The 26,844-nt window shown below is 44.6% G+C and overlaps 1 protein-coding gene across 1 annotated transcript; it reads left to right on the plus strand.

Moving 5' to 3' along the window:
- The first annotated feature begins 594 nt into the window (after positions 1–594).
- On the plus strand, positions 595–25,756 carry oatx (organic anion transporter X). Its single transcript, XM_060936597.1, has 9 exons — positions 595–996; positions 2,759–2,862; positions 3,043–3,197; positions 3,944–4,112; positions 4,232–4,355; positions 23,205–23,320; positions 23,588–23,802; positions 23,890–23,998; positions 25,516–25,756. Exons 1-9 carry the CDS (start codon positions 595–597, stop codon positions 25,754–25,756), a joined length of 1,635 nt encoding a protein of 544 aa, XP_060792580.1.
- Positions 25,757–26,844: the final 1,088 nt, after the last annotated feature.

Here is a 26,844-nt window from a genome sequence, read left to right on the forward strand (position 1 = left end):
GTCACTTTTGACCCATGTTTTGCATCAAAGGGTTAAAAAAAACCTCAGGATGAATTGTTTTATTAATATATGATTTTGTCGCCTCTCTTGCCGATCCAGATCAAGTCATTTTTACTGAAATGGAGCTTGTAAGTGTGAGAGAGGAGTGTGAGAGCGCCAGTGTGCCTCAGGGCCGGATTACGGTGTCACTCACTTTCTGTGCTGCACAAACTCCTTCCTGAAATTCCACTGCCATGGATCTGAGACTTTAAGAGTCAGATCTGAACAAGATTACAGACTGGAAGTGTAATGTCCATAGTACAGAATCTCACACACTTAAACACACTCATGTTTCATTTAAACTGAAATGCATGTTTAATTTTTGGCATTGTGACACTGAACCAGCTGCAAGGTCATTTTATTTTATTTCAGATAAACAGCAGATGTTTCTCTCCAGGGAGCGAGATGTGACCGGCCGGTTTGACAATAATTAACCCCCAAAATGAATCATTGTGGGGTCCATAGTTTACTTGAGTTTGAGCAATGGCACAACACTTTCTGAGGTGAGGAGAAGAAGAAGACGTGGGACACATCAGGACTGAAAGAGAAGCCAGCATGGGTTTTGCGGATCTTTTAGATGAAGTCGGTGGGTTGGGACGCTATCAGCTGATCCATATCACACTGCTGTCCATCCCAGGCCTCCTGTTAACCAGTCAGAATTTACTCAATAACTTCACAGCAGGAACCCCGGCGCATCACTGCACCATCCCCAACCTGACCTCCACCCTGAACCTGTCTGTGTCTGAAGAAGATGAGCTCACACTGCTGAGAGCCTTCATCCCTGAGGTCAAGTCCCAGCTCTCAAAATGCAACAGGTATGTTCAGCCCCAGTGGCACCTGACTGGAGGAAATCACAGCCACTCTGGGACTCTGAACCTGACTGAAGTGGAGACGGAGAGCTGCGTGGATGGATGGACTTACAAGAGGACCGAGTTTATCTCCACAATTGTGTCTGAGGTACACGAGCTCAGTGATTAGATTCTCATTAACCCTTTAAATGCTCAGGGGGCAGGGTTTCCTGATAACGTTGCACTTTAGGGCTAAAGAGCAAATTTAAAGATGCTCTTAAGCAACATATGTTGTCTCTGTACATGGTTTTCCCAAACTCACTTGTAAGAAGGAGTCTAAAGAGCAACTTTGCTAAGAGCGTCTTTGCAGCACACGTCCTCAATAAAGGCATGAGTAGTGTAGTCGTTGAAGGCATTAGTAGTTGCTAAATCCAGTCAATGAGGTCACATGGCATTCGTTTTTAACCAAAAACCAATGAACTGTAAAACGTTAAAATATGATAATATACTGTAATGTATTGTCATTAAGCAATCTATCTATCTATCTATCTATCTATCTATCTATCTATCTATCTATCTATCTATCTATAGTATGGTAATTAATTTGCACTAGCAGTGGTAGTGCAAATTGTTACTCTCACTCAGGATCTTTTTACTTTATTATTATTATTATTATTATTATAACATATTTTAGGACACCATTTCTCCCTCAGTTTTCAACCAATCATCACCAAATTTCACATGAAGAATCCCTCTGAGCTAAATTAATTTGCTATGATTTTTGGTGCTGATCTGGATCACTGAACTGGAATGATCCATGAAAAATGGGATTTTTTTCCTCACTAATTGTCATTCTCTATCTCTTACCTTTCCGGCTCTATAGGGTACGGTGACCAGACGTCCCGGTCTGTAAGAGCTAGCGCAAATCACTGTGACTTTTGTCCCAGTCTCTATCTAGTTAATAATTGAAACTATTTTACATTTTTTGGACAATAACATTTTTTATTCTAAGTGTGTTTTTTTAATTAAATCAACAAACATTCACACAAAAGAATGAACAATAATAAGCTCAATTTGAGTAAATGTTCTCCCCGTGCCTGCTCACTTCACTGTTCCCCAGTCAGGAGTTTAATGTCCTGATAAATGTCCAGCTGTGTGGGATTTGTCGAGTGCAGCAGAGGTGAAGAAAACAAAGAAGTCTGCGTTTAATAAAGACAACTGGTCTATTTTGCTGGATGCCGTGGAACAGCATGAAAAAGCGCTGACACCAAATGCACAAATCGCTCTGCAAATAAAAATAAGAAGCAGCTACGGAAGTCCATCGCTGTGAACCTCAGTGCTTCCGGCACTCAATCACGGAGTTTAGAAGGAGTTCGGAGAAAGTGGCAGGATTTCTTCAGCCAAGCAAAGAGGAGGGGAGAGGGAAAGGGTGACCGGGCGTGGCATCGTGTCCACTGTGGCTCCTCTGACCCCAGAGGAAGAACTGGTCTCTACACTCCTTCCCACAGTGTTATATTTATATCTATACTGAGTTTTATATTAATAAAAATCCACTTCACTATGATCCTGATGACTCGACAGGACACAGCTACAGAAGTGAGTTATTTATAACCACACTATCTGTTATCGCCCAGATGGGGATGGGTTCCCTTTAGAGTCTGGTTCCTTTCCAGATTTCTTCCTCGTGTCATCTGAGGGAGTTTTTCCTCAATACCATCACCTCAGGGTTGATCATGAGGAATAAACGTATTAGTTCACATGTTTAAAATCTTTATTTTTCTGTGAAGAAACTATCTGTTGTTTAAAGTGTGATTAAAATAAACTTGACTGATGCTTCACTCATGTTACAGTGTTTAATAATCAGCAGAGATCACACTGAAAGTGTGTGTGTGTGTGTGTGTGTGTGTGTGTGTGTGTGTGTTTTCCCTCAGTGGGATCTGGTGTGCAGTCTCCACCCGCTCAAACAGATGAGTCAGACCATCTACATGGGGGGACTTCTCACAGGTGCCATTATTTTCGGAAGGCTTTCAGACAGGTGAGTAAAGTCTCAGGTGCACAGCAAATTCCTCAGTGTTGAATTAACACCCAGAGTGTTTATATAGGTCCAATTGGACCTATATAAACACTCTGGGTGTTAATTCAACCCTGAGGATTTTGCTGTGTGAGTTCCTCACTGTTCCTCTCATGTTGATCTGATGTTGCTCTCCACCTGAAGGTTTGGGAGGAAGGTCATACTCACCTGGTCGTATTTTCAGTTGGCAGTGTTGGGGACCTTCACTGCTTTATCTCCCTCGTACCTGGTGTACTGCACCTTCCGCTTCCTCACCGGCATGGCCATCTCAGGGCTCACCCTCAACAACTTGTCCTTCAGTGAGTAACACTTACTTTCCATCATCATCATCATCATCATCATCATCACAGGCAGTGAGATTAGCTGAAGCAGATGTTCATGGCAGATGTTTGCTTTTCCAGCTGGACCTCACGCCGCTCAGTTATATAAAACTGTTACATAGTGATGGTCATCAGGTCCACTCCACACTGCTGCTGAGCTCTAGATCGTGATTGGTCAGAAAGTATTGATTAATTTCCTATAACAGCAGCTGAAAAGCTCAGATTTCAGGACAGGAGTGTGACCGGGACACTGATCCTGCTCATGTCTCAGTCTCAACCTCCATCACACACAGCAGATCTGAAGAAAGAAAATCAAGGAAATTGAATTTTACACCCAGAAACCCCACGAAGACGAGGCCGAACCCCTTGGAGTTATCTTCAGTGGAAAACCCCGTGTTTCTCTGATCTTCCTCGTACTGTGATCGACTGATTTTGAGGAACAGACAGGAGCACACTGTGTTTCTGTTCCACTCCAACACTGAGCTCTGAGTCTGCTGCGTCCGTTAATAAGATCAACATTAATTTTTCAAGATGCAGTGACAGCTGTGTGGCTTTAGCTTATAATAAAATATTTCAGGAATTACTTTTTATAAAAGCTGACTGTTTTTCTTTTGGCCTCTGAAGAGATGAGATCTGCACAAAGTGTTCTGAAAAGTCAAGCATTTTAAACAGTCACGGCTCATAAATTCTCACTGTGCATAATGTGTGTGTGTGTGTGTGTGTAGTAGTGGAATGGATCCCCACAAAGACTCGCACTTTGGTCGCTTTCTTCTCCTCCTTGTGTACTGGCTTTGGTCAGATGCTTCTGGCAGGAATAGCGTACAGTCTGAAGGACTGGAGGAAGCTGCACATCACCATGTGCTCCCCGATCTTCATTGCATTCCTCTACAGCTGGTGAGACCAAACTCACAAACTACACCTTCAGTGCAAAGTTCCTTTATCAGTCTTGAGGCTGCAGATGGAGTTTCTGCCTGATTGAAGTGTGTGTGTGTGTGTGTGTGTGTGATGCTCAGGTGGTTCTCAGAGTCAGCACGATGGTTGGTGTTAAACGGTCGTTTGGATGAAGCTCTGCGGCAGCTCCACCGTGTGGCCAGAATCAACGGCAAACATGAAGCAGTGGAGAAAATCACACCAGAGGTCTGGAGGGATTTACACAGAGTGAACACAACCCACCACATCTTCACTTTAATCTCACACTGATGGGGCAGAGAGTGAGTTTACACACTTGTGCCTTCTGCAGAGTGAAATCTTCTCTGCTGATCTGAGGACTGATGTACTGACAGCTAATTAATGTTTTTTTTTGTGATCAAATTTTTATTTTAAGAAAAAATATAGATAGGTACATGCATGTTAGAAAAATAAAGCAACAATATACATTCTTATACATACCCATACATATTAATATATACAGATATATGAACAAACAACTAAAGTAAAAATAATAAATTTAAAAAAAAGGGGAGAAGAACCCCCCCCCCCCCCCCCCCCCCAAATGTAACCCACCCACCCCCTGGATCCAGATCTTCCGATCTCAGTCACATTACTCCTGAAACCCACGGAGGATAGTTAGGAGTGAATTCCAAGCCTCTATTACTGACTCCGTGGACTCTAGCGGTCGACAACTCCAAATAAACAATATCCACATATGTTAAAACCCATGCTCGAAAAGAGAGTGAATGTGGAGGTTTCCAACGTGTGGCAACAAGTTTTTTTGCAGCTGTAAGTCCAGCTAACAATGCTCTTTTCTTGACCAGTGTCAAACCCAGCCTTGACAGGTCGTTCAAAATGAGTGTAGCAGGCGAACACGGCAATCTGACCTTAAACAATTTCGAGAGATTAAAGGCAACCATCTTCCAAAATTTGGCCACTGGGGTACACTCCCAAAACATATGAAAGTAAGTGCCAGTAACCTCGGAAGAACAGAAAGTACAAGTAGGATCATTAATAACCTTCACTGAATGAATCTTCCTGAGAGTTAAATAAACTCTATGTATATAATTATAATGTATTTGCTGATGATCAGGATTTCTGGATGCTAAGCCCACACTAGTCCAAACTTTATCCCAGTCAAATGTAGGTTCCAAATCTGGAACATCTCTCCTCCACATCGTGTCCAATGCCAGAGGACTGTAAGAATGCTGCAATAAGAATCAATAGAGTCTTGATACGAAACCGCTTGTGCTCCCCGCAGAGTAAAATACTTTATGAAATGGATGTGGTGTGAAAGGGCCCTGTAAGGGGACTCCATTGCCCTTTAACGTCGATTTCAACTGCAAATAAAAGAAAAAGGAGGTACGTGGTATACTATGCTTAATACATATGTTCTGAAAAGTAAGTAACCCCTCCTCCCCATAAATATCACCAAGTGTACAAATGTTTTTGTTTTCCCAGTCAGGAAAACGAATAGGATGACCACCAATCAACAATCTCTCGTTGTTAAATATTGGGAAGTGTGGGCCGCAGACAAAAGAACAACCAGCTAATTTCTCCAGCCTCCTCCATACTGATAACAAGTATGAAATAATAGGACCAAATCTCGAGCGACAGTGATGGAGAGAGATATTAGAATACAGAAAGTTATTAAAAGAATATGGAGCAATCGGCTGCTCCTCCAAAGCTCGCCATGACACTTGAGCATCAGACTGTAACCAAGTTAGGAGAGGTCTAAGTGTAAAGGCCCACCCGTAAAACTTGAAGTTCGGGAGAGACGGGCCACCGGCCTGCCTCTCTCGCTGCATTGTAGTAAGTTTAATGCGGGGTCGTTTGCCATGCCAAATAAATTTAGTTATTGCAGACTGTATTTTGTTCCAAAATTGACAGGGTGGGGGAAGGGGGAGCATCGAACTAACAAAATTGACTCTGGGTAGGATATTCATTTTAATTATGGCTACCCTGCCACGAAGTGAATTAGGCAGGTTAAACCACCTGTCTAGATCCGCCATAACTTTGTGAAGTGTGTTACAAAAATTGTTTTTAACTATTGTCTGTATGGAGGACGAGATATCTATCCCCAGGTAGGTAAAGTTTTTAATAACTGGAATAGTGGCAGGGATGGGCGCATCACACATAGCCTGATTCAAAGGTAGCAACGCTGATTTCTGCCAATTTATTTTGAAACCTGAAAGCTTGCCGTAATGCTCAAAGGCTGATAAAGCATGTGGGATACATTGCACTGGGTCGTTTATATACAATAAAACATCATCAGCATACAGTGAGATGTGATGATGTATTCCTCTAATAGAGATTGGAGAGATTGTGGGTGAGCTGCGGATGGCTTGTGCTAGTGGTTCGAGAGAAAGGGCGAATAACAGAGGGCTGAGAGGACAGCCTTGTCTTGAACCTCTCGAGATAGGAAAGGGCGGAGAGCTAGTTTTGCCTGTGAGCACTACAGCTGTTGGGTTATTATATAGCACCTTAATCATATTAATGAATGGCAAACCAAACCCCATAAACTCAAGCACTGACCACAAAAAAGGCCATTCCAGGTGGTCAAAGGCCTTCATTGCATCTAGTGAAAGGACAGCAGCAGGGGAACCTAAGCCCCGGGCACCATCTATAACATGTAATAATCTTCTAACATTATCAGTAGAGAGTCTAGACTTTATGAAGCCTGTCTGATTACTATGAACCAACTCTGTCATATGGCCTTGAAGCCGTCGGGCCAGTAATTTCGCATAAATCTTTAAATCTGCATTTAAAAGCGAGAGAGGCCTGTAACTGGAGCACTCAACCGGATCCTTTCCCTTTTTGAGAAGCAGTGAAATTAATGCAGAATTAACATCCCTAGAAAAGGATCCCACTCTGAATGAATATTGGATCATGTCCACTAACAGCGGGCCGATCAGGGGCCAAAGGGTGAGGTAAAATTCAGGTGGAATTCCGTCCGGGCCTGGAGATCGACCTTTACGCATATCCCTAACAGCTGCCTCACACTCCTGCAATGTGATAGGATTATCTAGCTCTACAGAGTCATCATTACTATACGCAGAGGTGGAAAAACTGGATTGACAAAGTAAAAGTCCTGCTTAGGTTTTCCTTCTGCCTGTGCTCTCAACACAGGTGATTTCACCAATTAGCTCATCAACCTGGCTTAGGGGATGTGGTAATTAGGATCAGCTGGTTCATTGAATTGGCTGGAGCAAAAATGTGGCAGGGTTTTTACTTTCTGCACCCGGGTTTTTCCACCTCTGACTATACGGGATAGTTTAATGTTGTTTAGGAAATTATTGCAGGCATGATTGTCAAAATTAATTTCAAAATTATATAACTCCTGATAGAAGGAGGCAAAAGAAGCATTTACTTTTTTTGGATCACATTGTATAGTAGCATTTTTGTCTTTAATGCAAAAAATATCAGCAAAGTGTTCATCTGTCCAAAGCTTCATTGCCAGTAGATGACTGGGTTTTAAGGAGTTAAAATAGTAATTTTGCCTTGTTTTATCCATGAGAAATTCAGACCGGTGCCTCAAAAAAGAGTTAATCTCTTTTTTAGTCAATTCCTTCTGTAGAGCTGTGTAGTCATTAAAATTATGTTGCAAGGCAGCATCGAGGGTTGCATATTTTAACTCTAAAGCTTCCAATTTGGCTGCACATTCCTTGTTTCGTGTTGACGCGTATGAAGTGGTATTGCTCCTTATAAAGCCCTTCACCGCCTCCCAAAGAATCCTTGGGTCGGAAACAGAGCCAACATTAAACTCCAAAAATTTGCTAAAATTTATTTCAAACTGGGCTTTGAAAGCTTCATCTCACAGTAAAGAAGAATTGAAGCGCCACCTAGGGGTTTTAGTGGGAGATGGACAAACCGTGACCGAACAGAATATTGGTTTGTGATCAGACCAGGTAACTGGAATATAATGCGCATATTGAATATTTTGAAATAGATCTTTTGAGGCAAAGATAAAATCTAGCCTAGAAAAGGATTTACAGTTAGGTCCATGTATATTTGGACACTGACACAAAGTTTCTTTTTTTACCTGTTTACTGAAACATATTCAAGTTATAGTTATATAACGGACATAAAGTCCAGATTTTCAGCTTTCATTTGAGGGTATCCACATTAAAATTGGATGAAGGGTTTAGGAGTTTCAGTTCCTTAACATGTGCCACCCTGTTTTTAAAGGGACCAAAAGTAATTGGACAGTTGACTCCATGGCTATTTCATGGGCAGGTGTGGGAAATTCCTTCGTTATGTCATTCTCAATTAAGCAGATAAAAGGCCTGGAGTTGATTTGAGGTGCGGTGCTTGCATTTGGAAGATTTTGCTGTGAAGAAAACATGTGGTCAAAGGGGCTCTCCATGCAGGTGAAACAAGCCATCCTTAAGCTGCTGTAGGTGCATTTGGGTAATTGAGCGATCAATCTCATTAAATCAGTCTCATTAAATCTGAAGGTTAATAATTAAATTGAATCAGTCTCATTTGAATCATTTAAATTGAATCATTTAAAGTGAATCATTTAAAGTGAATCATACCATTAATTTTGGTGCTTAATAATAAATTACCAAACAGCCAAATTATGGTATATTCCAAATTATTATGATCACTTACCATATTACATAACTTATATGCACCTTTCTGAATTCTTTGGGAGATTGGGGGCTTCAAAGATATTGGAACACAAATAAAACACACAGTTTCAATAATAAATGAATTTATTATAACAAAGATAAAAATGGATAATAGCAGATGGAATATATACAAACAGTGAGGTGTGTGTGTGTATGTGTGTGTGTGTGTGTGTGTGTGTGTGGGTGTATGAGAGGCATTGTGTGGGTGTGGCCCACACAAGAGAATTAGCTTTGTGTAGCTAAGACAAAAGAATTAGCTTTGTGTGGCTAGCTAAGGAGGGTGTGTCACCACGTGGGGTTTGAGGAGAACAAAAGAGTTAGCATGGATTGCTATCTAAGGTGTGTGTGAGAGAGAGGCCTTGGGTGTGGCCTACAAGAGGGTTAGCTCTTGTAGCTAACTCCACATGTGTTTGTGGGGGAGGAGTTGACCACGTGTTCGGGTAGGCCTAGATTAACCTTGTGTGGCTAAGCTAAGACAAAGGGGAGCTAGCTAAAGGTGTGTTTGTGAGTGGCCACATGTTTGTGTAGGCCTAGATTAGCCTGTGTAGCTAACTCCACGTGGTGGAGGCCTTGTGATCCCTTGAGACAATACAATTAGCCCTGGAGGCTAATGGAACAAAGAATTAGCCGTAGGCTAATTTCACTAGCTTATAACAATACTGAATCCACTGAAATCTTGATGCGGTCAAGATGTATAATAAGAGAACTAAATATGTTAGTAGGAGTAAAGAGAAGCATGCACAGCCTATCTATTAAACAATTGAGAGAACATAGAACAAAATAAATCAACACGCTGCATGTTTAACAGTGTAACAAATAAACCTGGGTTTAAATTCACACTATTTCAATAAAAGTAAATTCCTAAGACTAGCTTTAATTATGCCCCAAAATGCCAAGTCTTACTTCCGTATCCTGCTTCTACGCGAGATTATGAGAAGATGTCCCGAGATTTTTGGAGCTTTCACCGTTGTGAAGATCTCCGTGAAGCACAGGGAATTACATGGAGAAGTTGAGTTTCACAGGAGCTCGTGGAGCACGTCTGTGGAAAGCAGAGAATTCTTGATCCAGCGCTTCGTGGCTTGTGGGAAGAAAAACTCTGATTAAACAATGTGCACAGCGCTTCAATCAGGAGGAATTCTGGTCGCCCCCAATTATAAATTAACTGCTTTGAGCTGCAGTTGTACATACTTAATGAATGAAACCGGTTGTAACTCACTGAGTTTAAAATTGCGCGATTCTGGATTTTTACCGTGGCCAGTGGTAAACAAAGAAATCGTGCTGAATTGTGGATCTTGCAAGAAAGAGAAGAAAAAGACGTCTTATTTCATTTGCCCGGCTGAGCGTATCTCTTTGTGCGTCCAGATGGCTTGGAATCTGGACACGAGAGAGAGCTTTGCCGAGCATTTCCGGGTCTCTTATGCTTTCATGGAGGATGTGACGTTGGTGATCCCGCCCCGGCGTGACGCAGGTCAACGCAGAAGTGGGCTGATGGGAAATGTAGTTTCTTAAAGAGACGGGCTGTTGTAGTTCTTAGACGGACTGTGTACCTACACTGCGAAAACAGAAAAAACCCATCTGAGAAATTGCTACAATATTAGGAGTGGCAAAATCTACAGTTTGGTACATCCTGAGAAAGAAAGAAAGCACTGGTGAACTCATCAATGCAAAAAGACCTGGACACCCACAGAAGACAACAGTGGTGGATGATCGCAGAATAATTTCCATGGTGAAGAGAAACCCCTTCACAACAACCAACCAAGTGAACAACACTCTCCACGAGGTAGGCGTATCAATATCCAAATCTACCATAAAGAGAAGACTACATGAAAGTAAATACAGAGGGTTCACTGCACGGTGCAAGCCACTCATAAGCCTCAAGAATAAAAAGGCTAGATTGGACTTTGCTAAAAAACATCTAAAAAAGCCAGCACAGTTCTGGAAGAACATTCTTTGGACAGATGAAACCAAGATCAACCTCTACCAGAATGATGGAAAGAAAAAAGTATGGTGAAGGCGTGGTACAGCTCATGATCCAAAGCATACCACATCATCTGTAAAACACGGTGGAGGCAGTGTGATGTCTTGGGCATGCATGGCTGCCAGTGGCACTGGGTCACTAGTGTTTATTGATGATGTGACACAGGACAGAAGCAGCCGGATGAATTCTGAGGTATTCAGAGACGTACTGTGTGCTCAAATCCAGCCAAACTGATTGGTCGGCGTTTCATAATACAGATGGACAATGACCCAAAACATAAAGCCAAAGCAACCCAGGAGTTTATTAAAGCAAAGAAGTGGAATATTCTTGAATGGCCAAGTCAGTCACCTGATCTCAACCCAATTGAGCAGCATTTCACTTGTTAAAGACTAAACTTCAGACAGAAAGGCCCACAAACAAACAGCAACTGAAACCCGCTGCAGTAAAGGCCTGGCAGAGCATTAAAAAGGAGGAAACACAGCATCTGGTGATGTCCATGAGTTCAAGACTTCAGGCAGTCATTGCCAACAAAGGGTTTTCAACCAAGTATTAGAAATGAACATTTTATTTACAATTATTTAATTTGTCCAATTACTTTTGAGCCCCTGAAATGAAGGGATTGTGTTTAAAAAATGCTTTAGTTCCTCACATTTTTATGCAATCATTTTGTTCAACCCACTGAATTAAAGCTGAAAGTCTGAACTTCAACTGCATCTGAATTGTTTTGCTCAAAATTCACTGTGGTAATGTACAGAACCATCTCATCTCATCTCATTATCTCTAGCCGCTTTATCCTTCTACAGGGTCGCAGGCAAGCTGGAGCCTATCCCAGCTGACTACGGGCGAGAGGCGGGGTTCACCCTGGACAAGTCGCCAGGTCATCACAGGGCTGACACATAGACACAGACAACCATTCACACTCACATTCACACCTACGGTCAATTTAGAGTCACCAGTTAACCTAACCTGCATGTCTTTGGACTGTGGGAGAAACCGGAGCACCCGGAGGAAACCCACGCGGACATGGGGAGAACATGCAAACTCCGCACAGAAAGGCCCTCGCCGGCCACGGGGCTCGAACCCGGACCTTCTTGCTGTGAGGCGACAGTGCTAACCACTACACCACCGTGCCACCCTGTACAGAACCAAAATTAGAAAAATGTTGTCTCTGTCCAAATATTTATGGACCTAACTGTATGTCTCCCTGAATAAAATGAAAAGTCTTTTAAAGAAGGGTTTAACATACACCAAATGTCGACCATGCCTGTGTCAGTTGCCCACTGGCCCAACGCTTCAGATGCAAAACGCTGGTCCCTAGTCTCAGTGCCACCTGTTCTGTCCATGCTGCTGTCCCACACTGCATTGAAGTCTGCTCCTACAACTAGATGAAATCCTGAGAGATCAAGCAAAGATTTGATTAATAGTTTAAAAAATGTGGTATCAAACACATTAGGAGCATAGGCAGAAATAAGTGCAATGTTTATCCCATCCATGCGAATCTTGGCAATAACTATCCAACCTGCATTATCTGCCCAAATGTCAATCAGATCAAATTTTAGTTTGCATTTACACAGTACCATTACCCCTTTACACTTAGAAGCAGCAGACGAAGTTGCAATAGGGTGATAAAACTTGTTGGCTAAACGACCCACATCTTTGCGCAATAAATGTGATTCCTGAATCATAGCAAAATCTATATTTTTCTTGCGGAGGAATTCTAGAACAGTGGTTCTTTTGTGTGGAATGTTAAGCCCCCTGGTATTAACTGAAATTAAATTGAGAGTTGTCATATGTTAGAAAAAATCATAGAATAAAAAGTAGAGTTGCCCCAACAACAGTAAGAGAGAAGTCTGGATCCAAAAAAGAAAAACACCCCAAAACAAGAAAAAATAAAAAACATTGAAAATACCCAAAAGGACAAAAAAGGCAAGGAAGGTGAGAAAACAGCAACCTGTCAAACCTTCCTGATAAATCCACAACTGGATAACTAACTTAAGAAACTCAGAGTGTCCGGCCACTCTGGTGTGGCAGAGACACCACCAATCATCGAAAGGCGAAATAGCAGCAGTGTGAACATTTTCTTCAACATTAACATCTCCTTTATAGCAGCATGGTACCCCATTAACTGTCCATGGCACCTCTGGACACGCCACCCACGAAAAACACCCACCCAACAAATAACACATGACTTGCAACCTGGGCAAAAATAATAATGCCTACCTGTTAAACATGCACGCATGGTCTACAAGTTATGAAAAAGCATGAGCCTATAATAACAACCAGGGCCGTAACCAGGATTTTTCAAATACCGAGGTCAAGCATGGCTGACAGCACCCCCCCGGCACAACTTAAATAAATAAACAACAAACCAAGGATAGATTTGGTGGTGGACACATTTATTTTAACAATTCTAAAACTGTGCCATCATAACTGTGGTGTTTTGTCTGACATAAAAGTCAAAACTGAACTGAACTGAGTGTATTGCTCGGCTACCTGAAGTATTGGCATTATTTACATTTCATTATCTTAAATTACATTAGAATGTAGAGCTATTAGTTCTGTGTGAAGACTATGTATTAGAGAGAGAGTGTGTGTGTGTGTGTGTGTGTGTGTGTGTGTGTGTGAGGCCTGCACAGGGCTGCCTGTGACAACGTAGTTTTGAATGTTTCTCGAAATGCTAACTAAACTGTAATAGGCAATGACAATGAAACGTTTCCCCTTGGAAAGTTGGCATGACGCCGCTGAACGGTCTGCCACTGCACTGACAATATTTTCTCACCTTCCCTCCTTCTCTTTCCCTGCTCTTCTGTTGGCTGTCCAAACCTTAATTTAGTTTGTTGCAACGTTTTCATTTTGCACTCGGGTAAAGCTCTATAATGCGATGTGACTATTAGCCTACGTTAGGTTAGGTAGGCATATGTGATAGAGCGTAGACTACACCCTGCATGTTTTATCCTAAACCCAACTTCCCCGGCCGACACTAGTATAGGCTACGTCGTGTGACGCTGTGTTAGACACGGCAACGATAGAGATAGAGGCTGAGGGATTTCAGATGACATTAGACAAATGTGAATTTTATTGGGGGGAAATACAGATGACATGTGGATGTGGACGCTGCGTTTTACATTGATCACTGCTCGAATTCAGCGTAGACCAATTTTAAATTTCTGAAAAAAATACCGAGGACATGACCTCGGTGTCCTCAATGGTAGTTACGGCCATGATAACAACAACAGAGACAATAACAACTGTAAGAGAAAAGAAAAAGAAAAAAATAGTAGACCTGTGCTTTGAGGTAGGTTACAGGTAATGGTGAAAAGCAACCTTTTCAACTTAGTGGTATAAATCCAAAACATTCATCTGATTGTCTATTGTGGGTGCAATCAGTTAATTATTGAAATTAAGTGATCAATCTCATTAAATCAGTCTCATTAAATTTTGAAGGTCAATAATTAAAATGAATCAATCCCATTGAATCGTTTACTTTGACTCATTTGAATTGAATCATACCATAGAATCAGTCATTTGAAGTGAATCGTTCAATGAATCATTTAGTGAATCGTATAGTGAATCGTTCAATGAATCATTTAGTGAATCATACCATTAATCCTGGTGCTTAATAATAAATTACCAAACAGCTAGATTATGGTATATTTCCAAATTATTACAATCACTTACCACATTACATAACTTTTATATGCACCTTTTGAATTCTTTGAGAAGATTGGGGACTTCATATATCGTTCACACAAATAAACACAGTTTGTTTAATAAATGAAATTATTATAACAAAGATAAAAATAATAAATCAATATATACAAGCAGTGAGGTGTGTATATACATGTGTGGTGTGTGTGTATGGCCTAGCTTGTTGCTAGCTAAAACAAAGGAATGTTATCCAAGTAGAACAAAGGATTAGCTCTGTTGCTAATGTGTGCTTGTGTGTGTGTGTGTGTGAGAGAGAGAGAGAGAGAAGGACTTGACCATGTGTTTAGCCTCGTGTAGCTAACTACACGTGGTGGAGGCCTAGATTAGCCTTGTGTTGCTAGTGTGTGTTTGTGAAAGGCCCTATGGCCTAGCTAAAGTGTGTTTGTTAGGCCTGGTGAGGCCTACTGAGCACGTGTCGCTAAAGACAAAGGGAAGCTATCTAAAGTGTATCAGGCCTGGTCAGGCCTGTTGAGCACGTGTTTTCTCAGTAACAAAGATTCCACACTCATAACATTACCACCTCACTGAAACCTTGATAAGGTCAAAATGTATGATAAGGAAATTAAAATGTTAGTAAGCAAAGAAAAGCATGCGCAGCCTATCTATTAAACAATTGAGAGACCATAGAACCAAAAATAAATCAACACGCTGTGTGTCTAACAGTGTAACAGATAAACCTGGGTTTAAATTCACACTATTCCAATAAAAGCAAATTCCTAAGACTATCCTAATTATGCCCAAATGCCAAAATCTTACTTAATCCTGCCTTTAGCAAGATATGAAGAACTATTCACCGGTGTAGTTTCGGGCCTCGCCGTGGGAGCACGTGAGCCGCTCGTGATGGAGGCGTAGAAAACTTTTGGGTCCAGTGGAGCACTTGGGTGGTTCCTGTGGAAAGCAGAGGATTCTTGGTCCGAACCTCAGCGTTCGTGAGGAAAAGTCTCTGATCAGAATAAGATGCACAGCACTTTTGAGTTAAAAAGGATTCAATCGCTTCTTAACTTTTAACTGCCTGGGCTGCAGTCGTGACATCACTTCTAATACAAGTAAACCGGTTGTAACTCAGGTTGAGTTTAAAGATCGCGCGACTCTAGAGTTTACCTTTGCCAAGGGTAAGAAAGAAAATCGTGCTGAGTGATGGATCTTGCAAGAAAGAAGACATCTTTTTGGGTGGAGAGCATCCCTTTTGTGCGTCTAGACTCGTTGAAATCCGGACGCGAGAGACAACATGGAAGCGTTGTCCCATTGTTTTATGTGCGCATGGCGGACTGACGTAGATGATCCCGCCCACGTGTGACGTAGGTCACACGGAAGTTGCCTGGGAATTGTAGTTCTGACACAAGATGGCGGCATGATACCTACACTATCATTGTCTTACCCAAGTCAGTTTGCAAGGTGCAACCAAGGAGAAAGGGGTTAGGAGGAGGGGGCCATCACAGTGCAAAGGATGGGTCAATTAAAGGTTTTTGATGCATTGCAAAGCCTTCTTAGGATCTTCAAAGCGATGCTTAACTCCGGCTGGCGTTGTAAATGAAAGCACAGCAGAATAGCTGATTCCAAACAATATCTTGGCTGAGTGAAGCAGACATTTACACTCCAGAAAGGAGTGTCGGCGCTCATGCGTGGCCTTGGAGAAGTCTTGATAGAAGCTTATCTTCTGGTTCTGCCAACGGATGTCTCCCATTTCTCGAGCAAGTCGTCTCACCCGCTCCTTCTGTTGAAACCTCAAGAACCACATGATGAAAGGCCTTGGGGGGGCTCCGGGCTTAACTGGTAGTAGTGACCGGTGAGCACGCTCCAAATCCAGGCCCCCCTCGAAGTCAGCCTGAAGGATCTCAGGGAGAGTAGCCCTCAGAAATGAAATGGCATCTTTATCTTCAACCCGCTCCGGCAGGGGCACCACCATGTGGTGGCCAGTGGTGGCCGTGGCCACCCAAAAATCATTCTTGGCCACCACATAGGCCACCCCAAGAGAATTTTTATTATGCATACTAAGTGTAAATATATAATGTACGCTAGATTTTTTAAAATTCACAACAGTTCGTAATGTGAAAACAATTTTGTAGCAAGATACAGCAGTGCTGCTCTTGCTGACATCCTCCCTCCCCAACCCTAACCCTAACCCCTCGTTGCTGGTTGGTGATTGCTTTGCTGACCAGAGGCAGCATGAATCAGATTTGAACGACGCATGGAAGACCGCAGCACAGTGCTTGCACAACACTTGCATTTCCGAAAAGAAAACTTCTAGCGAGTATGTATATCACACAATCGTGAATTCCCAAAGGACATACACTTCATTCTTAAAACTCAACTGACTCATTACGTTTTTATTATTAATATTTTATTAATAATTTATTATTGCCCCTCCTTGAACTGCCACCTTATTGTGGTGGAGGGGTTTGTGTGCTTGAATGATCCTAGGAGCTATGTTGTCGGGGGCATTATGCCCCTGTCAGGGTTTCCCAAGGCAGACAGGTCCTAGGTGACAGGCCAGACTAAGAGCAGTTCACCAAAACCCCTATGGAGAGAAATCCGAGGACCGTGACGTCGCCCGGGATGACGCAGCCGGGGCCCCACCCTGGAGCCAGGCCCGGGGTTGGGGCTCGTATGCGAGCGCTTGGTGGCCGGGCCTTTGCCCATGGGGCCCGGCCGGGCTCAGCCCGAAGAGGTGACGTGGGCCCGACCTCCTGTGGGTTCACCACCCACAGAGGTAGCAGTAGGGGACTGGTGCAATGTGGATTGGGTGGCAGTCGAAGGCAGGGGCCTCGACGACCTGATCCCCGGACACAGCGGCTGGCTGTTGGGACATGGAATGTCACTTCGCTGGGGGGGAAAGAGCCTGAGCTTGTGCGGGAGGTTGAGAGGTACCGGCTAGAGATAGTCGGGCTCACCTCCACGCACAGCTTGGGCTCTGGAACCCAGCTCCTCGAGAGGGGCTGGACTCTCCACTTCTCTGGAGTTGCCGGTGGTGAGCGGCGGCGGGCTGGTGTGGGCTTGCTTATAGCTCCCCAGCTCAGCCGCCATGTGTTGGAGTTTACCCCAGTGAACGAGAGGGTCGCCTCGCTGCGCCTTCGGATTGGGGAGAGGGCTCTTGCTGTTGTTTGTGCCTATGGCCCAAATAGCAGTATAGAGTATCCGGCCTTCTTGGAGTCCCTGGGAGAGGTACTGAGGAGTGCTCAGACTGGGGACTCCATTGTGTTACTGGGGGACTTCAATGCTCACGTGGGAGATGACAGTGACACCTGGAGGGGCGTGGTTGGGAGGAACGGCCTCCCCGATCTGAACCCGAGTGGTGTTTTGTTATTGGACTTCTGTGCTAGTCACGGTTTGTCCATAACGAACACCATGTTCGAGCATAGGGGTGTCCATAAGTGCACGTGGCACCAGGACACCTTAGGTCGGAGGTCAATGATAGACTTTGTAGTCGTTTCATCTGATCTCCGGCCCTATGTCTTGGACACTCGGGTGAAGAGAGGGGCTGAGCTGTCAACTGATCACCACCTGGTGGTGAGTTGGATCCGCTGGCGGAGGAGGAAGCTGGACAGACCTGGCAGGCCCAAACGTATGGTGAGGGTCTGCTGGGAACGTCTGGCCGAGCACTCTGTCGGGGAGGTCTTTAACTCCCACCTCCGGGAGAGCTTTTCCCAGCTTCCGAGGGAGGCGGGGGACATTGAGTCTGAGTGGACCATGTTCTCTACCTCCATTGTGGATGCAGCTGTTCGGAGCTGTGGCCGCAAGGTCTCCGGTGCCTGTCGTGGCGGCAATCCCCGAACCCGGTGGTGGACACCAGAAGTAAGGGATGCCATCAAGCTGAAGAAGGAGTCCTATCGGGCCATGTTAACCTCCAGGACTCCCGAGGCAGCTGACGGGTATCGGCAGGCCAGGCGTGCTGCAGCTCGGGCAGTTGCGGAAGCAAAAACTCGGAACTGGGAGGAGTTCGGGGAGGCCATGGAGAAGGACTATCGGTCGGCCTCGAAGAAATTCTGGCAAACCGTCCGGCGCCTCAGGAGGGGGAAGCAGTACTCTGCCAACACTGTTTACAGTGCGGGTGGGGAGCTGTTGACCTCGACTGGGGACATTGTCGGGCGGTGGAAGGAATACTTTGAGGATCTCCTCAATCCCACCGTCATGTCTTCCACTGAGGAGACTGAGGCTGATGACTCAGAGGTGGACTCGTCCATTACCCAAGCCGAAGTCACTGAGGTGGTTTGCAAGCTCCTCGGTGGCAAGGCACCGGGGGTGGATGAGATCCGCCCTGAGTATCTCAAGTCTCTGGATGTTGTGGGGCTGTCTTGGTTGACACGCCTCTGCAACATCGCGTGGCGGTCAGGGACAGTGCCTCTGGAGTGGCAGACTGGGGTGGTGGTCCCTCTTTTTAAGAAAGGGGACCGGAGAGTGTGCCCCAATTATAGGGGAATCACACTTCTCAGCCTCCCAGGGAAGGTTTACTCCAGGGTACTGGAGAGGAGAATTCGACCAATAGTCGAACCTCGGATCCAGGAGGAACAATGCGGTTTTCGTCCTGGTCGCGGAACACTGGACCAGCTCTATACCCTTCATAGGGTGCTCGAGGGTTCATGGGAGTTTGCCCAACCAGTCCACATGTGCTTTGTGGATCTGGAGAAGGCATTCGACCGTGTCCCCTGTAGTATTCTGTGGGGGGTGCTTCGGGAGTATGGGGTTCGGGGCTCTTTGCTAAGGGCTGTCCGGTCCCTGTACGAACGGAGCAGGAGTCTGGTTCGCATTGCCGGCAGTAAGTCAGACCTGTTCCCAGTGCATGTTGGACTCCGGCAGGGCTGCCCTTTGTCACCGGTTCTGTTCATAATTTTTATGGACAGAATTTCTAGGCGCAGCCAGGGGCCAGAAGGAATCCTGTTTGGGAACCACAGGATTTCATCTCTGCTTTTTGCGGATGATGTTGTCCTGTTGGCTTCTTCAAACCAGGACCTTCAGCATGCACTGGGGCGGTTTGCAGTCGAGTGTGAAGCGGCTGGGATGAGAATCAGCACCTCCAAGTCCGAGGCCATGGTTCTCGACCGGAAAAGGATGGCTTGCCCTCTCCAGGTTGGTGGAGAAGTTCTGCCTCAAGTGGAGGAGTTTAAGTATCTCGGGATCTTGTTCACGAGTGAGGGAAGGATGGAGCGTGAGATCGACAGGCGGATCGGTGCAGCCTCCGCAGTGATGCGGTCGCTTTACCGGTCCGTTGTGGTGAAGAAGGAGCTGAGCCAAAAGGCGAAGCTCTCAATTTACCGGTCGATCTACGTTCCGACTCTCACCTATGGTCATGAGCTTTGGGTAATGACCGAAAGGACAAGATCGCGGATACAAGCGGCCGAAATGAGTTTCCTTCGCAGGGTGGCTGGGCGCTCCCTTAGAGATAGGGTGAGAAGCACAGTCACTCGGGAGGAGCTCGGAGTAGAGCCGCTGCTGCTCCACATCGAGAGGAATCAGCTGAGGTGGCTCGGGCATCTTTTTCGGATGCCTCCTGGACGCCTCCCTGGGGAGGTGTTCCAGGCATGTCCCCCCGGGAGGAGGCCCCGGGGAAGACCCAGGACACGCTGGAGGGACTATGTCTCTCGGCTGGCCTGGGAACGCCTCGGTGTTCTTCCCGAGGAGCTGGCCGAGGTGTCTGGGGAAAGGGAAGTTTGGGCTTCCCTGCTTAGACTGCTGCCTCCGCGACCCGGTCCCGGATAAAGCGGAAGAAGACGAGACGAGACGAGATGAGATTTATTATTGTTGAATTCACGCTAGCATTGCTAAGTGGGAAAGTTAGCATAGCTAAGAACTAATACTGAATATGGTGTGTCAATTTGCAGAGGATGAAAAGAAAACGTATGGACATTTCAAATTTTTTCGACAAGAAAAATGCCAGTACAGGGGAGATACAGCCAGGGGAGAATGAGGAGGAACCAGATGATAACCTGACTGAGGTAGAGCTAGGCAATGAACTGGAAGAGGTGTCCAGGGATAGAGCAGGGACAGAACACAGTGATGCCATGTCAGCAACGGTTCCTGGGCCAGCAGGTAAAGTTACAGATAAAATAGGTATCCTTGCTACTGAAATGGATATTTCAGATAGGCTAACATCAGTAATGTAATGGCATCATGTTTCGATGTCCCGCCAACAAGCAATGCGAAATTTTGATAGGAATGGTTGAGGATTCATTTCGGTTGAGAAGAAAATGAATCGCAATAGGCTACATTTATTTTTTTTATTTGAAAAGCAAACCATAATTTAGGTAGCCTAGGCTACTTTCTGTAGACTTACTGAGAGACGGACAGAACCAGAGTAATAGGCTGAACAAACTCCTGTTCAGTGTGAACCTTTTGGCTAACTAAAACAGGCGTTTGCTAAACCTTGGACACGGTGGGCATGTAGGTACATGCATGCAAAACGGTTAAGGATAGACTGCCGGCTATCATGTGCCTACTGAAACGACTCTCTGAAGAGAGAAATGGTGACAGGGCTACCGAAGCAAGAGGTCTGTTGGCACAAATAGATCTCCAGTTCATTGCCCTCCTTCTGACAATGACACAAGTCTTTGCTGAGATTAAGTATCTGTCTGATGCTTTACAGTCCCCACAACTGAATTTGGGTGTAGCGGTTACCCTTGTGGATTCACTTGTTGACACATTAAACAGTTATCGAGAAGGCTCTGTCTGTAATGAAATTTGGGACAATGCGATGGCCCTCGCTGAACAATGCAGTGTCAGTGTTGCATCTAGACGTCAAGTCACACCAAGCTCTAGGCTTGAAGACTATTACATATCCACACCGATAGCTCAGAGACAGGTCAACACAGATAAGGAGTCTTTTAGGACGGGCTCATTCATTCCAATTCTTGATGTCCTCCTCTCAGAAATTAAGAGAAGATTTTCTAAGGAGAGTTGTGTCATAATGGAAGGCATACAGGCCTTGAATCCAGGGAGTTCCACATTTTGTGAGAAAACTGTAATATTAGCTTTGGCATCACAATACAAATGCAACACTGAGGATCTTGGATTTGAAATCCCTCAACTTAAAAGGATACTGGGCAGGAAGCAAACTAGTGGCTTGGAAACACCATCCAGTTTACTCGACCTCACAGTCTTTCTTGAGCCATATGGGGAAGTATTTCCTGAGATGTTTAAACTTTGCAAAATTGCACTTGCATTACCTGTGAGTCCTGCTGCTTGTGAGCGTAGTTTTTCTGTTCTAAAATTGATCAAGACTGTCTTAAGAAATTCCATGAGTGATGAGCGACTGAGCAACTTAGGGGTGCTAAGTATTGAGTCAAAAAGGTCAAAGGCCTTCAGTCTTGATGACTTTGTGGATGTGTTTGCAAAAAGACGCAACAACAGGAGAATAATCCTGCTTTGAAAAGAGTGTGACAGGTGCAGGAATATTAGTTGTGAATAGTTCAGATGCAAATCCCTCTCTAAGTCCATCTTCAGAAATATTACAAAATTATGTTGGTTTTTATAATAATTTCCAAAAATCTCAAAGTGCAATCTTAATTTTATTTTCAAGTAAAAACAAAGCGATCCAATTTCTGTAAATTCATTGCAAATCGACTTAGAGGGTTTTGTGTCTGAACTGTTCATGTATTGTCCATTGGTTTTTCAGTGTTTCATTTCTGTTCATTCAGATTTTGTTGAAAATTACAAGCTTGTCAGTATATTTAGGCAATATTCTGCTGATGCATTCCTTTAAGATGGAACTGTTTGATAGTTTTATATGTCCAATTAAAATGTTAACTTCTATGCATAGCTGTAGCCTAATAATAAAACTGAAAAGAAAAAAAAACATTGTAAGATGTAACCACACCAGATCAACACATTAAGCTTAAGTTAAAAGAAGGATTTTTCTTTTTTTAATATATAACACATACTATACTATATATAGTAGAGTATTAAATTAGGTTATGGATTTTTGTTTGGTATGCCACCCTAAGATTTGCTGTGGCCCCCACTGGCCACCCCGGAACAATTTTCTGGAGGCGCCACTGCGCTCTGGGAAACCATAAATGCGTAAATTTGCTCGCCTCTCCCGATCCTTGTACTCAATTAGTTTGCCGTTTAGTTTTTCAACCGCAGAAGCCGAAGCTGGGGGCGAGTCACAGCGCTGCCTCTCCACCTCCTCTAGCATATCCAGACGAGCCTCTGCACTAGTCATCCTACTTAGCATGTCGGCTAGCTTACCCTCAATTGCCTCGACAACTCTTCTCGTTTCAGACACATCCTTGCGGATGTCTGCAAAATGTTTGGCTTGATCATTTAGGATTTTCACTTGGTCATCTGACAGTTTCTGTAGGAGGGCGTGTATTTTGGCAGTGGAGATGGACTCATCCGCAGCCTCCTGAACTGGCGAACCGGGAGGGGCATGGCCCGCTCTCGAGCTGGCGGTAGCCTTGGCGCTTTGCTGTTGTTGAGAAGCACTTTCATTTTTCCGGGAATTTGGCATGTCAGTAAAGGGATAAACTTATAGTTGGCAACTTAAGCAAGAAGAAACATATCACACGTTGCGAATGCCTGAGTATTCACACAAAATATAAGCTAGTGGTGCCACAGCCTCCAACCTAAGCAGCCATCTTGCTCGGCGTCCCCAGAACTCCCCCACAGCTAATTAATGTTAAATGTTCTGTAGCCAGCTGCTGTAATCATACACTGTGTGAAACCAAACAGAGCGAAAGGTCAGATCAGGTCAGATAAAGCATGTGTGTGTGTGTGTGTGTGTGTGTGTGTGCACGCGTGCAGGTGCTGCAGTCACACATGCAGAAAGAACTTCAGTCCAGTGAGACGGTGTTGATGGTGTACGACCTGCTGCGCACGCCCCTCATAAGGAGGATCTCCCTGTGCCTCACTGTCATCTGGTACAAAAATATATCAAACAGTTCTTATTGTTTTGATACAATTTCATTACATACTGTTCCTTAACTAGAGTAAGATGGGCGGAGTCTGTTTACACATTATTATGACATCATGAACTGTCAGTTGGAATTTGAATTCTTCTTCTTCCTGTGTGTTTCCATGGGAACGTTTCGTACTCCAATCTAAAGTAAAAACCATAAAATTTGCAGGAAGTAGTTTATTAAAAACTTTGTCACCTTGTATGATCTCGCTCGGCTCCTGTCCTCCAGGTTCTCCACCAGTTTTGCGTATTATGGTCTGGCTATGGACCTGCAGAAGTTCGGTGTGAACATCTACCTGATCCAGGTGATATTTGGATTGGTGGACTTTCCTGCAAAACTGATGACTCTGTTCATGTTGAATTTTTTGGGTCGGCGTTTAACACAGGCCACGTGTCTGTTGTCATCAGCCTTCCTTATCTTCATCAGCATCTTAATCCCTAAAGGTGAGACGCAGGTGGAGTGAGTTTATTTTTCAATTTACTGTATGGAACCCTAAATTATAAAACCCCCTAAAATTTCCCAACACACAGACATGCAGATCATGAGGGCAATGCTGGCTGTGCTGGGGAAAGGGTTCACCTCTGCGTCCTTCAGCTGTGTGTACCTGTTCACTGGAGAACTTTATCCTACAGTCATCAGGTCAGACTCCATCAACACACTCGCCAGTCAACCAATAACACAGTGTGCTGCTGTTGTTGATTATTTGGTCATCTGGCCAACAGTTGATGAGTTTATGCCATCATCATGTGCTGTCCGTCGTCTGTCTGGCGTCCGTCTGGCGTCGTCCACATTTCATGAAAATCGCTTCTTCTCTCTCAATTCACTGATTTTGATTCTTTTTAGCATGAAGGTAGGGGTACCTAGGGTGTATATAATGTCTACCCAGATTTAATTACAATTATTAATGACGTTATGGACTAATTAAGCCTTAATGAGCAGTTCAACAAAAATCGCTTCTTCTCTCCGTTTTGGATTCTTTCTGGTAAGGCCACACCAATTTAATTAGTTGGTTCTCGGATTTTTTCAGGAAAAATATAAAGCGGGCGCGCGAAATAAAAATAATATTAAAAAATTGCTCTGATGGTAAAATTAGCGGTGGAAATAGAGGGCTTTCATAATAGAGAAACAAAACAAAGACAATACATTATTGTTACACATTTCATATGGCTCTTTTAATAGCTTATCTTATTTCCACCCATATGCATTAAGGGCTCTGGCTGCACGTCTTTTATCAGGCAAACCAGTAAACAGAGAGGCGAAATAAACGACTGAATTACAGTCAATTGAACGTCTACAATGCACAGAAAAAAAGATTTGACCAGGAGTAGCTACTTCTGATGGCCAAATACTTTGAATGATTTTTTGTTTGCCCCTCACATCAATCAGTGAAATATATAAATCAAACCCACCTCCACAGAGCTGTAGTCCAAGTTGGCACATCGCAGGGTAACAAGCTCACGGCATCTTGAGTACAACTGTGCAAAGTTTTCCCCCTCTTGAATTTCGACACACCTGTCAAAGATTTTACGCTTCTGTTCGCTGAATATCCTAACAATCACAAACAGGCTTTGCAGGATTCCCCTCCACAGCCATGTTTCTTCCACAAGTCTTTATCTAAAGTGAAAGGAGGGATTTGATTGGTTTTCGACGTCACGTGACCTCAACCTGCAGTCGATTTAGATTTTTTTTTCATTTTGCATTTTCTTCAAGCGGCGATTCCGAGAACCAACTAATGGAATTGGTGTGGCCTAAACAGGTCGATATTCCTAGGGTGGATATCGCTTCTATATATAGCTTGTATAGAGTGTATAGACCTCACAGCATTTATTGCACAAGGTGGCCCACTTTAGATCGTTCCTTCTGGACTAGACGGGGCCAGAGTGAGCCACGCCCTCACTGACGCTCTCGTTTTCCTACAACAGCACATCCCTGAGTGTTTTATTCCTCTTACACCACATGTTCCTGAGAAACTGTAAAGAAGTGTAAACTCCTCTGTCCTTACAGTTCCAGCTTCACCTCTGACTGTTACACAGCACACACACACACACACACACACACATTTCTCCTCACAGAAAATGTCACCAGATGAGTGATAATACTGTGTGTGTGTGTGTGTGTGTGTGTGTGTGTGTGTGTGTGTGTGTGTGTGTGTGTAGGCAGACTGGGATGGGTCTCGCCTCCACTATGGCTCGTATCGGCTCCATGGCGGCTCCAGCAATTCTTATCCTTGATGAAGTGTTCCCTGTGTTGCCCAGCATTGTTTATGGAGCAGCGGCTGTGATCGCCGGAGTCATTGCGTTTCTGCTTCCTGAAACTCTGAATGTGCCGCTGCCCGACACCATCAAGGATGTGGAGGAGAAAAGGGTGGTTCCAGACGATCAGCGGAAATCTGAGTGAGAATCAGATGAGAATATAATACACTGTAAAGGTGTTGAGACAGTGGGGAGACACAGACACAGCGGATGGGTTTAAAAGTCCGAACTCAGGAAAACTTTAATCCTCTCAAAACTTACTGCATGTCAGTTTTATATGAAAAAGTCTAGACGCGCCAACCGACGTCATCATAACGCGACACAGTAAAGAGCAAAACAACGACTCAACAGGTAATACAGGATGTGACAGAAACAATCATTTCAATTGAACACCTAATAGCTGGCTGTGAATTATGAACAATGCGGTGCCCCTACACATGCCCCCCCAGAATTCACAAAGACAGACAAGTTCATCCAGTGAGGTGGGCGCAGTGCTCGGCCAAAACTACTCTGGCCTTCAGGCGCTGGAGCCGCAGGAACAGGAAGTTCAGGGTTTGTGGACTGTGGAAGCGTGGTAGATGGCGGACAGCCCCGCCACAGGGGCTGCGCAACCACCACCGGAGAATCCAAGTCCAAGTGAGTGGGTTTAAGGCGGTCCACTGACACCCGGTTTCACTTGCCCCCGAAGTTGATGACAAAAAATTTGTCCCCCGTTTCCAGCACCTGGAACGGACCATCGTAGAGCAGGCACAAGGGGCTGTGGTGAGCATCATGATGGATGAAAACATATGCCGCATCCTGCAGTCCTGGTAAGAGCTGTGAACGTGGCATGCCGTGCTGAGAGGTGGGTACTGGCACAAAAACCTGGGCACCCTGGAGGTGCGCCTGCCGCTGCTGACCAGCAGACCATGGGCAGGTAACATCAGGCAAGAAGTCACCCGGCACCCGCAGAGGCTGCCCATAGACCAATTCAGCTGCAGAAGAAAGTAGATCCTCTTTGGGAGCAGCCCGCAGCCCCAACATTACCCAAGGCAAACGATCCACCCAGCTTTTGTCACGGAGGCTTGCCCGTAATGCGGCTTTCAATGAACAGTGAAACCGCTCACATAGTCCATTGGCTTGTGGGTGGTAGGCTGTGGTGCGGTGTATCTGCGCTCCAAGGCTGTTGGTGACTGCAACCCACAACTCCGACGTGAACTGCGAACCGCGGTCTGATGTTATGTCAGAAGGGAT

Source organism: Neoarius graeffei, chromosome 12 (assembly GCF_027579695.1).
Source record: "Neoarius graeffei isolate fNeoGra1 chromosome 12, fNeoGra1.pri, whole genome shotgun sequence".
Taxonomy (NCBI): domain Eukaryota; kingdom Metazoa; phylum Chordata; class Actinopteri; order Siluriformes; family Ariidae; genus Neoarius; species Neoarius graeffei.